This window comes from Mya arenaria, chromosome 4 (genome assembly GCF_026914265.1).
Source record: "Mya arenaria isolate MELC-2E11 chromosome 4, ASM2691426v1".
In the NCBI taxonomy this organism is placed as follows: Eukaryota; Metazoa; Mollusca; class Bivalvia; order Myida; family Myidae; genus Mya; species Mya arenaria.
In genome coordinates this window covers 66968536-66983753 of record NC_069125.1, presented here as the reverse complement: position 1 = coordinate 66983753, position 15218 = coordinate 66968536, and the positions used below count along the sequence as shown (strand labels likewise).

At 34.9% G+C, this 15218-nt stretch overlaps 1 protein-coding gene across 2 annotated transcripts in view; it reads right to left on the bottom strand.

Moving 5' to 3' along the window:
- LOC128232450 (uncharacterized) overlaps positions 1–14930 on the bottom strand; it is a 55926-nt gene extending 40996 nt beyond the window's left edge. Inside the window, exons 1-2 of one of the 2 annotated variants that reach the window (XM_052945999.1) lie at positions 14841–14930; positions 239–400 (exon numbers count right to left, since the gene is read on the bottom strand). In XM_052945999.1, coding sequence (XP_052801959.1) covers positions 239–340 — 102 coding nt within the window. In that variant the 5' untranslated portion in view covers positions 341–400; positions 14841–14930. The other variant, XM_052945998.1, reaches the window with a different exon arrangement.
- Between the last annotated feature and the right edge of the window lie 288 nt (positions 14931–15218).

Sequence of the window (15218 nt, the reverse complement as noted above, 5' to 3'; positions counted from 1 at the left end):
GTAAATTTCGAATTCTTATTGAAAGCCATAAATGGAATGAAGTGAAAAACCTTGACAGAAATGGAAGCAGATTTGTCAATTGTTTACATGCTACAGTGCAACTTCTTACTTCAACTCCTTATACGCTTATATATGCAGCTTATTAATTAATGATTGAAACTCAATAATACTGAATTATATCCATTTATATTGGTGAAAGAGTGTTCATATTACATTGGTCAGCAAGTGAAATACATACCTTACAACCTTCGCAAGTCGCTACCCCATAGTGCACACCTGTGGCCTTGTCATTACAGATCCGGCACACCCCAAATGGAAATGGTATTGCTCCTGCTGGCATGTTCCTCACCTGTGTTAGAGATCATCTATTTCCTTCACTGTGGACTTTACCATGGTTAACCTAGAATATCAAGAAACATTACATAATATGATATCTTCATAAACATTACACTACTAATAACTGCCTCTCTAATTTCTCCTCTGGTAACTCAGATAGACTATAACTTGAATAATAAATACCTTTCATGGAAGCATCTGCATAAATTGTATAAAAAAAAAATATGAAAAGCCTCAAGTAAATTTTAAGGATTAATAAGACATAACATTCAATATGAAAGCAAAAACTTATTTAATGAAGCATCTCTCGCTCAGCTTTTCAAGGTAACTATGCAATTTTAGTCAATGTTCATAAGATAGTAGCTGAACTATAGGATTAAGTTTTGGAGTTATCAAAAACAAAACTTTTCTGAAAATGTTGAAAAACATATCAGGTGATCAGTTAAAACATGAAATTATGATGGCATATATGAATAGGCCCCTTTTTTTTAATTTTTAAAAACAACACAATAATAATTTGCCAGCAGCACAATTCAATCCTATTTACTTTTTAAGTTGTTTTTATATGTTTTTGCCCAACACAGCTGTACTAACACAGTGAATCATGTTAACTAGTATTTATTTTTAAGCTATTAAAGAAAGAGATTAACAGATTCCGGCTTGTTATACGTTATTGTAATATTGCTGACTGTATCAACCTGCATTACAAATTCTATAAAATAATTAAAAAAAAAATATACTGAAAAATTGGTTTCTATATTTATTTGCACACAAAATCACACACAAATACAGTTATATTACAACAATTATTATAATATAATAATAATAATATGTACATGGCACAGGGACCAATATTTATTTTTTGTACCACTACTGTATGAAGTCACACCATATTTGGAAATGACCTTAAATATGTTCAATGGTTAAACAGAATTCAATTTTAAGATGATATCTTGGCCCATGAGTTTTAAAGTGAAGTATGTAATGTACACTTAAAAAACATTCCCCATCTCCCTGAAACCACATGTACATGTATGACACATTATATTTACCATCAGTTGAAAATATAAATGTTCACTTATCATCTAAAAAGTAGAATTTACATGAGTTGACTTTCTCCGAGTCTGGTGTTACTTAACACTTACACAGGTTATTGTTGGTACCACTTCTCCAGCAGCCCATGACCGGCTGTATACACTAGGGATGCAAACGAATATTCGAATATTTGATGAAATGTTTTGTATTGTTTTGTAAAAATCAGTATTCAGATATTGTTTAAATGATGTTTTTTTGTTGTTGAATAAATAGTTTGCCTACAACTGTGTTGTTGAGCAGGTATAAAGTTTGTTTGTCTTGTTTTTACAACCATAAACCCCTAATGCCATGAGGCATGATCATTATACATGTGTCATATGTCAATTAGTGACATATTGTCGGGAACTATAACCAGTCCCTGTAATTTTACAACAACATCTAACAACGAAGTCGAAAGGACGGCTATATTCCCCGCCGTTGTTTTTCTTAAGACACTTTATTTGTCTCTCAGAACCTGATTGGTACTTTGAATCTAACCAAATTTGTACACTACCATTGGTCAAGAGTGGGGAGATAGGAAATACAAGTTGTTTGATCTGTAAACTAAATATTCTTGGAGATGAACATGTTATAAAAGGATATTTATTAAAGTTATTCAGATTGTGTGTAGTGTAGGTAAGATCAAAAACAATAGGAAAATGAGATAACATGGATGAATTACCAAGCCTTAAGTATTTTTGATAAAGTGATACATTTATATTTTGGTAACGTCATAACAATGTTTTACTGCTTTTGAAGAGAAAACACATGTTATAAACATATTATCATATTTAACATATTATCATATTTGTATCCATTGTTTATCAAAATATTAAACTTGTTGCACATAATGATTATGCTCGGCAGAGTGTGCAAAGTATTAATCTGTGCAACTTGTTTAACACTTTCAATTAACAAAGACTTTTAATTATGTACTCTGACTTATAAATGTCTCGTGTGACCTTGACCTTTGAGATATGGACCCGGGTCAATGTCCTTGAACATTGTTTCAATGAGGACAGCACGTGTACCAAGTTATATGGTAATCCATCCATGCATAAGTAAGTTATAGAATGGACATGAGCATAAGAAGTGTAAGCAAGTTCTGGAGAATGCGCAACGTAGAGCCACAAGACTAATACCTGAATTTCGTGGACTTTCCTATCAAGAACGATTGAAAGAACTGAATCTCCCAACATTGGACTACCGTAGAAAAAGATTTGACATGATACAAGTTTTCAAAATTATTCACGAAGTTGATGACATCAATGCAAGTGTATTTTTCAATTTTGCGGACAATAGTGGAACAAGAGGTCACTGTTTGAAGCTTGCAATGCCTAAAGCTCACAAGTCTATTCGATTAAATTCTTTTGGACATCGTACTATATCCATTTGGAACGGCCTTCCACATAATATTGTTACATGCAGCACCGTGAACAGTTTTAAATCACAACTGGATAAGTTATGGGCACACAAACGTTTTGATCTAAGTGATGTGTATTAATTTCATCAGCAAAAAATCAGACTGGAGTAAATTTCAATATTTTCATTGATAAACAAAATCAGATCGGAGTGGAGATTTGCATAGAAGTAGTCTAAAGGGATCAACTAGCCTAAAGGGCTAAACATTTCCCTAGAAGACACAAGGTAGACACAAGGTAGATATGTACTCTAACCTTGACTTTTGATGTCTGGAACCGGGTCAAGGTCACAGAACAATGCCTCAATGAGGACAACATTACAAGTTATATTGTAATTCATCAATGCATTATGTAAGCTATAGGAATGACGACACCATTACGTCATATGTACTTCCGTTGTGTGGAAAATTCTCAATAATAAAAAAATGTTCTTATGATTGATAGACATGTTTTCACATGCTCAATACACTGTAAATCAAAAATATCATTATTCCTCAAACTTTTAAACCTTAAGTATCTATTCTTGCTTGATTTATCATTGAGAGTAGAGATTAAAGCATAAACCGCTGCCCTATAGTTGAAAGGTCATTTTGGAAGAACTGTCATGGCGGACGGTGCAATTTTTAGAGTTTGTTTTTCAAGTGGAGTGATTTTTCTTAGGAATAACTTGACCCCCCTTTTTTATTGGCTTAAAAGGTAATTTAAAGCTTGTACTTTAGGAATATATGTGGTTATCATAGCCTGCATTCCCTCGAAATGCCTTTAAATGTTGTCTAAAAATTACAATTTTACATTGAATTATATAGGGAATAACAATGGTGGTGTGTAACCTATAGCCCGACAGACAGACTGAGGGTTGGACAAAGTGCTTTCCTATAATCCCCTCCCCAATCCCTGGCTGTTGATTAACAAAGTTTAATGACCCTCTGTTGGTGCATAACATCATTCAAACAGGAATTTACAATCTCCTCCAATCTTACTTCACATTGTATACAAATGGAATTGAAATAGTTTGATTTTGTTTTTTGTTTGTTCAAAATGTATTGCTTTTTGTCCGCATTTTTTCTGAAAATTGGGAATTTCAGAGGCTCATTTGACCAAAAATCTCCGTTGCGAGTACTATAGAGAATAATAATAGTTTAATACAACCTCTAAAAGATTAATTTTGGTAAATTGATCGAAAGAATAACCGAATATCAACTTTGCCGTTTGTTTGCATCCCTGGTATACACTTATAATACATCAGTGGTGAGGGTCCTATGTTTGATCCACACTCCAAGCTTAATCGATGATATTACAGGCTGTCACACAGGAATGGTTAAAACCCAGTTACCTCAAGTTTGGTCAGTCAAGCAAACATTTCCCCGAAATAAACTCTTGGTGGTAGAACTGATAACAATAAGTAATACAATGATACTTGACAAATAAATATAAAATAAACGCATAAATAATAGCAAGTATGTACAAATGAACACATGGTTATTATTTGTTTCAGTTTCCAGGGAAAAAAGAGTCTCCTGAACTATGAATAAATCCACTAAATACACATAAATAGTTACATATTTTAATAATCAAAGCATAATTAAAGGCTAAGAGATAAATTTGTGAATTAAAAAACAGGAGTGGTCTTCTGAAAATTGACATACCGGTAACTTTATTATTAAAAATGTTATTATAAAATTTTGCAATTTATAAAGAAACATAAAAGCTAGGAACATTATATGAAATAAATCATATTGTAACAAAAAATTGATTGGCAGTGTAGCATCAAGTTAGAAAACAAAGTTCAGAGTTAATCGGCAACAATGGACCGATTACAGTGCTGGTAAAGGTTAATTAAAAGAGCAAAATCATTCACATTTTTTAAACTGTATTCATTAAACTTATACCATTATAAAGATAAGAGAATTCTCAGTCAGAAAAATCGAACATCTGAGAATTATTTTCAAATTCTTTCCTTTTCGAGTTCAAAATGTATGGAAAGCAAACAAAAAATAATCTACAGACTGCATTCAAAGACGATGGGCATTATTAAAAATGTCAATAATGTTAACATTTTTCATAATATGTTTACTAAACTTAAACTGACTGAAAGTTAAGACACTATTGTTTCATATGATTCAACTTTGAATATGGTATCTAATTTCTTTCTTTTACAAAATACCAAGTTGTACAAAAATGGTTCACGAATAAAGACAACTTCAAACAGAAAACACAGACGGTGTTGTTTGTAAAAAAAACTTCAAATGTCTCCATGGTTTGTATGATTTCTTTATGAAATATAAATTGAAAGATAAAGCATTTTGCTTTCATTTGATTAAATCTTGAATTTGAAGGTTTTGCTTTCATTATATATCATTACCTTTTGGCATTAAAGTGACTTGCTCATGTTTTTGGACCAAAAATTGGTTTTCCTGGTAATGCATCTGAAAACTCTTATTTAATCATTATTTACTCTATGATATCGAAATTGCAGAATATAATACAGTAAGAGCATAAAAGTATTTTGGTTTTAGTGGTGTTCGAACCCATGCCAATCAAGTCAAAAAAAGAAAACAGCCGGCTAATCCACTCAGCCACTGGGCTTTAACAAAAGTGGTGGATATGTTGACCTGTTAAGGATATATTGATAACATCACATGATAATTAACCAATCATGCAACACCACAGCCGTAATTAATTTTCAATTAGTTATAAACTCTAATGAAAATTGTGGTCTTCAAAGACGATATTTGAGCAAATATCAACATTTGCTGAAGGGTTCCAGCTATTGGTTTTTTTGTTCTAACACTCCTATGATTTGCCACTTTTTTTCGTATTAAATAAAAAAAGTGCATTTTACAAACTATTAGCGAGTCACTTCAAACGGTAATGCAAAGAAAATAAAGGATTAGTACTTTTGTAAAAGCAGACTTGTCAAACAAACTTCAATTAAACCTTATAACTCAAAGCTGGGAACATTAATAATTATCCTACTCCCAACACAAATTTAAACCAAAATTAATATAAATTACCATGTTTATTAGGTTTGAATTGAACAGTTATCTTTAAATAATTTATTAATTGTAGTCACTTAAATAAATGTCTTACCAGCTTGACTTGCTTTTATTCTTCTTTGCTTTGAATGATTATAATTCATATGTTTGCAATTAACAATTACCATATACCCCTACACACAGGGTATGAACAAGAGATGTTTGTCAAACATTATGCCCCCCTGAGCGCCATGATGTCAGGATTACTTGGGCAATTGAATGAAATATGCATGGACCTCCAAGTTTTAGGGCCATGGGTTCAGGCAGTGTCAAGTTATCACACAGACAAGCTTTTTTCGGTCAAGGTCACTGTGACCTTGACCTTTGATCTGATGACTCCTAAAATCAATAGGGGTCATCTACTGGTCAGGCCCAGCCTCCATGTCGAGTTTGATGATAATAGGTCCAGGCATTGTTGAGATATCACTGGGAGAAGCTTTGCTAACTTTTTTTCGCATTAAAGGTCACCATGACCTTGAACTGTGGATCTATGACCCCCAAAATGAAAAGGGGGTCATCTACTAGTCAGGGCCAACCTTCATGTCAAGTTTGATAATCATAGGTCAATGAAATGTTAAGTTTGCCTTAATGGTCACTGATGTTGACCTTTGTTCCAAAGACCCCTAAAATCACTGGGGGTCATCTACTGGTCAGGCCCAACCTCCAAGTCAAGTTTGAGGGCCATGGGTGCAGGCATTGTCAAGTTATCACTCAGACACCCTTTAACCAATCAAGGTCACTGTGACTTTGACCTTTGGCCAGATGACCTCCCAAAACAATAGGGGTCATCTACTGGTCAGGCCCAACTTCCATATCAAGTTTGATGACTATAGGTCTTGGCATTGTTGAGTTATCACTCGGACAAGCTGTAAAATTATTTAATCATTAAAGGTCATTGTGACCTTGACCTTTGACCCGATGAGCCCTAAAATCAATAGGGGTCATCTACTGGTCAGACATAACCTCCAAGTCAAGTTTGAGGGCCATGGGTGCAGGCATTGTTGGGTTATCACTCGGACAACCCTTTATCATTCAAGGTCACTGTGACCATGACTTTTTGCCCGATGACCCCAAAAATCAATAGGGGTCATCTACTGGTCAGGCCCAACCTCAAAGTCAGGATTGAGGGCCATGGGTGCAGGTATTGTAGTTATCACTTGGACAACCTTTTATCATTAAAGGTCACTGTGACCTTGACCTTTGAGGCAATGAGCCCTACAATCACTGGGGGTCATCTACTGGTCAGGCCCAACCTCCAAGTCAAGTTTGAGGGCCATGGGTGCAGGCATTGTAGAGTTATCACTCAGAAACCCTTTAACCAATCAAGGTCACTGTTACTTTGACCTTTGGCCCGATGACCCCCCAAAACAATAGGGTCATCTACTGGTCAGGCCCAACTTCCATATCAAGTTTGATGACCATAGGACTAGGCATTGTTGGTTATCACTTGGACAAGCTTTAAAATTATTTTATCATTAAAGGTCACTGTGACCTTGACCTTTGACCTGATGAGCCCTAAAATCAATAGGGGTCATCAACTGGTTAGGCCCAACCTTCATGTCAAGTTTGATGACCATACCTCCAGCAATTTTTGAGTTATCACTCGGACAACCTTTTATCATTAAAGGTCACTGTGACCTTGACCTTTGACCCGATGAGCCCTAAAATCACTGGGGGCCATCTACTGGTCAGGCCCAACCTCCAAGTCAAGTTTGAGGGCCATGGGTGCAGGCATTGTCAAGTTATCACTCAGACACCCTTTAACCAATCAAGGTCACTGTGACTTTGACCTTTGGTCCGATGACCCCCCAAAACAATAGGGGTCATCTACTGGTCACACCCAACTTCCATATCAAGTTTGATGACCATAGGTCTAGGCATTGTTGAGTTATCACTCGGACAAGCTGTAAAATTATTTAATCATTAAAGCAGGGTTCGAATTTAGACTCGCATACTCGCAAAATGCGAGCGACATTTGGAAATTGCGAGTGACTTTTATTCAAGCTCGCAAAATTCTGCGAGTGGCTTTTTCTAGACCACAAAATGTTAAAAGGAAAGTAGAATAAACATGAACTTAATTCTGCTATGTAGTCCAGTGTAAACAGCCTATAAGTGGCATGTTTACACTACCCGTATAAAGAAGACAGTACGGAGTCATGCTCTAGTAGGTTTTCAAAAATAGAACAAATACGGAAAAGGCCGAGTTTTATCTCGAATCTTTCCGGGATGCTCCGAGGCGTGCAGAATACAAAGTAAATACGAATGACGTAATCAACTAGCTCAATCAATGGCTAAATTTAGCGCTTTTGCGCACTATATGTAAACCCCATCATCATTTGAATATATTTCCGCCCAACTGTCAAAATGAAAAGACTTCGTTGATCGATATATTTCATGGTCCAAAGAATCCACGCTACATTTACTGTTGCTTTTTTCTTTTAAATTTATTTTTTTATTGTTTTTAATACTTATCTAGACTTAATGAAATCTGTATCGTGCTTGTCGAATGGGTATTAAATTACCCGATGGCGAGGGTAAATATACAAAGTGAACAATGTCAAATTATTGGACAGCTTTGTTATCAAAAAGCTGCCAGCATCAGACGAGTCTTTCCATACCCCCCCCCAAATAGAATAAGCCATCAACAAGTTCTAGTAGTCGAGTCACTCAAGATTGATACTTTTTAATATTCATAATATGTCTTAGGTGTTAATTTCTACTTTAATTAGACAATATTATAAGGGAATAAAGCAAATAATAAAATTGCAAGTTGATTTGTCATTTTGCGAGTTGCCTCAAAATGCACTCGCAAAATTTTGCGAGTGCTTCTCAAAGTTAAATTCGAACCCTGATTAAAGGTCATTGTGACCTTGACCTTTGACCTGATGAGCCCTAAAATCAATAGGGGTCATCTACTGGTCAGACATAACCTCCAAGTCAAGTTTGAGGGCCATGGGTGCAGGCATTGTTGAGTTATCACTCGGACAACCCTTTATCATTCAAGGTCACTGTGACCATGACTTTTTGCCCGGTGACCCCAAAAATCAATAGGGGTCATCTACTGGTCAGGCCCAACCTCAAAGTCAGGTTTGAGGGCCATAGGTGCAGGCATTGTAGTTATCACTTGGACAACCTTTTATCATTAAAGGTCACTGTGACCTTGACCTTTGAGGCAATGAGCCCTAAAATCACTGGGGGTCATCTACTGGTCAGGCCCAACCTCCAAGTCAAGTTTGAGGGCCATGGGTGCAGACATTGTAGAGTTATCACTCAGAAATCCTTTAACCAATCAAGGTCACTGTGACTTTGACCTTTGGCCCGATGACCCCCCAAAACAATAGGGTCATCTACTGGTCAGGCCCAACTTCCATATCAAGTTTGATGACTATAGGACTAGGCATTGTTGGTTATCACCTGGGGAAGCTTTAAAATTATTTTATCATTAAAGGTCACTGTGACCTTGACCTTTGACCTGATGAGCCCTAAAATCAACAGGGGCCATCTACTGGGCAGGCCCAACCTTCATGTCAAGTTTGATGACCATACCTCCAGGAATTTTTGAGTTATCACTTGGACCTTTTATCATTAAAGGTCACTGTGACCTTGACCTTTGACCCGATGAGCCCTAAAATCACTGGGGGCCATCTACTGGTCAGGCCCAACGTACAAGTCAAGTTTGAGGGCCATGGGTGCAGGCATTGTCAAGTTATCACTCAGACACCCTTTAACCAATCAAGGTCACTGTGACTTTGACCTTTGGCCTGATGACCCCCCAAAACAATAGGGGTCATCTACTGGTCACGCCCAACTTCCATATCAAGTTTGATGACCATAGGTCTAGGCATTGTTGAGTTATCACTTGGACAAGCTTTAAAATTATTTTTTATTTTTTTTTGAGTTATCACTTGGACAAGCTTTGGTCTATTGACGGACCGACCGACCGCCTTACCGACCGACCGACATGTGCAAAGCAATATACCCCTCTCCTTCGAATGGGGGCATAATTAACTAAAGTATTTACATTTCATTTTGATATAAATATAACAAGGACATGTACATGCAGTGAATTGTATAAGTTAAGACATATATTATGTTATTAAGGTATTCTATCCATCAATAGCAATATTTGAATCGTTTGAAATGCTACTGCAACATTTATAAACAAAATAGTATACAGTCATGTATTACAAATAATAACAGCCATTGGATTGTCACTGTTTGTTCACTGTTGCCAGAAAACTCACAAACAAGCAAGGTATAAACATGGCAGGAACATGTCTGTAACAGCTGGACCTGAAAGTGCAATCGAAAAACAATTAAATTAATGAGTTAAGTGAAGATGGTAACTTAAGTAATTGTTCTCATTTTAGGACAAGTTATTTTGAAATTGATACATTGAAAAAGGTAAAACAGCAAGTTAATGTTCTTTTGACATCTTTCTTCCAAATATATCCCTGAGGGTTCATGGTATGGGTTCATATTGATAAAATATGACTATAAAGTAAAGTATCACAGATATTGGTTTAGATTCACCTTAGAATCTTTTATCATAGTTACATTTTAAACACTGCCAAAAATATTTATTCTAACACATGAAACACGCCATAAATTTCATTACACCATTCCCGCCCGCCTCAACCATCTGATGCCTATTTGACAAGAAAACAAGAGCTGTCACAAAGACAGCGCGCTCTACTATTCCGCCGCTTGTCAGTGTAAGGATTGAAAAGATTTGGTGAAACATGCATGGATCACTGTTAGATTAGATTTCAATGCAATACATGATGTGCTGAGATATTAACATAAATGTGGTAACATGCAAATTTTTAACGAGAATTTCAAAGTCTAAAAATAAAGGGCCATTATTTGCAAAGTACAGTTATCTAACTTGGTTATTCAATTAAGTTGGGTGGTTGAATACCATTGTATAAAGTCTCAATGCAATACATCAAGTAGTTGCTGAAATATTATCCTAAAAGTGCTAACATGCAAGACCTTAACCAGAATTTCTAAGTGGCATAATAAAGGGGAAAAAGTTATATATTATGAAAGATAGATTTATCTTACTTGATTAAATAAGAAGGTTAAATGGTTAGGAGCCTGTGTGTAAAGTTTCAATGCAATACATGATGTATCGCTGAGGTATTGACTTAAAAGTGATTACATGCGAAAACCTTAACCAGAATTTCTATGTCGAATAAAAAAGGGGGCATTATTAGAATTTAATGCACACTAGAGTTATCTTACTTGGTTATTTAAGTAGTTTGGATGGTTGAGTACCATTGTATAAAGTTTCAATGCAATACATCAAGTAGTTGCTGAGATATTTGCATACATGCAAAACCTTAACAAGAATTTCTAAGTCAAATAATAAAGGCCCATAATTTGCATTATATTCAAAAAAGTGTTATCTTACTTCATTAGCTTAGTAGGTTAGATAGTTGGGAATACATATCTAAAGTTTCAATGCAATACATGATCTATTTGCTGAGATATTGACTTAAATGAGGTTACATGCAAAACCTTTACCAGAGTTTCTAAGTTGAATAATAAAGGGCAATTATTTTGCATTAAATGCAAACAAGGGTTATTTGACTTGGTTAATTAAGTAAGTTGGATGGTTGAGTACCATTGTATAAAGTCTCAATGCAATACCTCAAGTAGTTGCTGAGATATTACCCTATGTGTGCTTACATGCAAAACCTTAACCAGAATTTCTAAGTTGAATAATAAAGGGCAATTATTTGCATTAAATGCAAACTAGAGTTATCTAGCTTGGTTAATTAAGTAGGTTGGATGTTTGAGTACCATTGTATCAAGTCTCAATGCAATACCTCAAGTAGTTGCTGAGATATTAACCTATGTGTGCTTGCACGCAAAACCTTAACCAGAATTTCTAAGTCAAATAATAAAGGCCTATGATTTACTTTTAATGCAAACTAGAGTTATCTAACTTGATTAATTAAGTAGGTTGGATGGTTGAGTACCATTGTATAAAGTCTCAATGCAATACCTCAAATAGTTGCTGAGATATTAACCTATGTGTGCTTGCACGCAAAACCTTAACCAGAATTTCTAAGTTGAATAATAAAGGCCTATTATTTGCATTATATTCAAATAATTGTTATCTTACTTCATTAATTTAGTATGTAAGATAGTTGGGAATACATATCCAAAGTTTCAATGCAATAACTGATGTATTTACTGAGATAATGACTTAAAGGTGCTTACATGCAAAACCTTAACTAAGGTGTGAAGCCGATGCCAGGGTGAGTAGTATAGCTCTCCTTATTCTTTGAATAGTCAAGCTAAAAATTACAAACTTCAAGCCACAAATTTAGCAATATTTTTACAAAGGAAATTATTCGAAATTATGCATTAACATCTATTAGTATGTTACTTACAAAGTTATGCAAAAGCTATGAGCAGTTATATACATATACGTTTGAAAATAAATATAATATCATCAGTGTGATGCAACGTTTTTACAAAAAGTACCATAATCTCCAAATCTCCAAAAAATTCCACATTTCAAAACATAATTGAGGATTCATATTTACATCAACTATGTTAAAAAATGTACAATTACATTAAGCTATGTCATGTTTATACATTGACACAAAAAATTTGCCAGTACTCATATTTGTATGTGTTAGAAAAACTAACACATTGCATCTCCCAAATGGCAAAAAAAACACACTTGGTCCAAAATATCACTGATCTGAATTCAAAGACTTGCACATTTGGTCTCAAAAATATTGTTAAAACTAAAAATAAAAACTCAAAGGCTATATGAAAAATAAATACAAACACTTACCGTAAATGTATTTCAGTGTACTAAAACATTCTGTGCCAATTCTTGGACGAAATCATAAAAATTAACACGGCATGTTTTGTTATTTTTCCGATTCATCAATGAAGGCTGGAAAAATTTGTTTTGGGTCACTTGCCCTGCAGGGCGAATGAACCAGTCCTGAACTTCTACTCGTCCTCCGCAAAAATTACTCATCGTTATTAACAATTTTTTTTTAACAAAATCAGGTGACACTGATTAATCATAAGCTAGTTTTGCAGCCAATCAAATTTACTTTCAAAGACTTTAAATTTTGATCTGCTTGATAATCAAACCTAATCACAGCCACTTACTGCTGTGCAATTCATTGATGAAGAAGTTGGGAACCAGATCGCATATTACCACCTTATAATCGTTTAAAATTCATTCGATTAAACAGTCTTCACGTTTGACCATGTGCATTTGATAAAGATGAGGTCAAATTTCCGACTGTTTACATCACAGTCTTCCCGAAATGTGCCGGTCAGCTGGACATGTCAGGCAGCTATCTTGTCAACGCCAGTCTAGATGACCGACATATTTTGAGACAATTAAATAGCGAAAAGGAACATCAAAGCTGTAAAAACTGTTCACTGATTATTTGCCTTAGCGGTAGTTAGTCGATTCCACATTGATATTTGACGTCACATAACGTCCCCAAAAGTCGGCCATTTTCGATATAGAATCATGATGTTGATTGCCGGAGATAAACGAGTAACTACAAGTATATATATATATATGTCAATGTAGTGTTGATATGTTTTGCTTTGGAGAATTACATCAGGAAAGCATTAAAACCAGTTGAAATATTCAATGTGTATGTTTTTTGTATACTATTTAATGACATATTTGTTCAGACAGGCAAATATTTTTTTCGGACCAGCTAAAACTTTGGGAAGACTTGACATCAGGTATTTGATTAAAATGTTTACCACAATGAGTTTACATTTCAATAAAATATGAATTAAATGTGTTTTCAATATCTTTCCCACTACTGACTTTGCTGGTTTTAATCACAAAATCTTGAAATACTGCCTATCCCTCCAAGATGGCTGCTAGTACTTAAATTAGGCAACATGCAACCTCACTCTTTCTTGTGATTATGTTCATCAGTTTCAAATATGTACAGTAAGGTGACAGAATAGGACATGGTTGTTTGTTTCCTTAGGATACAAACCTAGTCCAAATAATTGTACGTTGACGGATTTTTTTTAGATTTTTGATATGGCAAATCCTTCACGTACAAATTGTTTAGTATCAAAAGTGGGTAGTTGTTCCGATCAGGATTCCGGGTTACAGCATATAGCGTCTATAAAATATCATAAAAACAAGAAATATTACCAGATAATGTTATTTTATATTAGTTCCGTGCACAAAAAATAAATATCCAACTTATAATTATGAGTTTGACGGCTTTTCTTCATTTCATTCTGTTAAAACATAACGATATATACATGAAGGGCACCTGCAAGGCTTCAGGGCACAGTTTTAAATCGCTCGGAACATTTCGGCCATGGCCGAGTTGTTACGATTGTATAACGAGGTCTATCTCGAAGCTTTGTCAGAGGAGGCCGAGTTATTACGATTGTATCGAGTTGTTCCCCTTCGCATAATTGTTGTCTGTGTCAGTCAACTTTCGTTTTATTGGAAAGGTAAAAAACTTGTTTTAATGCATTCAATGCTTGTTTAGTGCAAAATAACATTTAAAATGGTAAAATATGAATATAACTCTTGATGATCAATTTCAACCATAAAATACTTCATTTAAAACAATTTCAATATTTTTAAAACACTCCCGTACAACACGTCTATTATTTTAGACTAGATTACAAACCATACTATAGAAATGTAGCAGTTAGTGCAATTCAAAGGGCATTGCTAGATGGAGATACAAGATTGATTTATAGTGCAATTCAAAGGGCATTGCTAGATGGAGATACAAGATTGATTTATGTCATCGTGACATAATAAATATCATTATGACTTAAATATGATTGTTTACCTGTTTCAGTGTTTGTCTGCACCATCAATTAACCACAACCTACTTTCAAATGAACCGACGCGATATTTCGAACTGTCACATGCAGTAACGGTTATTAAAAAAAACATTTCTTGCTAGAATACTAAATATGAGACATATACCTGATATTTTCTTTAAGTCCTTGTTATATTAAAAATACTATAAATTTTATTCCCCAAAAATAGGTCATAAGGAAAAAGTTTTAGTAAGACTCGTCACATTTAATACTACCGCAATGTTCGTTGATTGTGTGCTAAAACCCGGTATCCGGTATTGCCCCGGTTTACAAGGCTCGACGATACCGGTCTAGGTTACAATAACTGATTTTGGAGCTATTTATTTTAGCTATTATGAGTGGGGTTTGAGTGTTCCGGTTAGGGTGGTGCTAAAAACCGGCTCCTGATACCACCCGGTACCCGGTACCACTTGTTGATACCGGATTAAATGCTACCAGGATGTTATTAGCTGACTAATCTCATTATGACATGACCCGCGTTTTT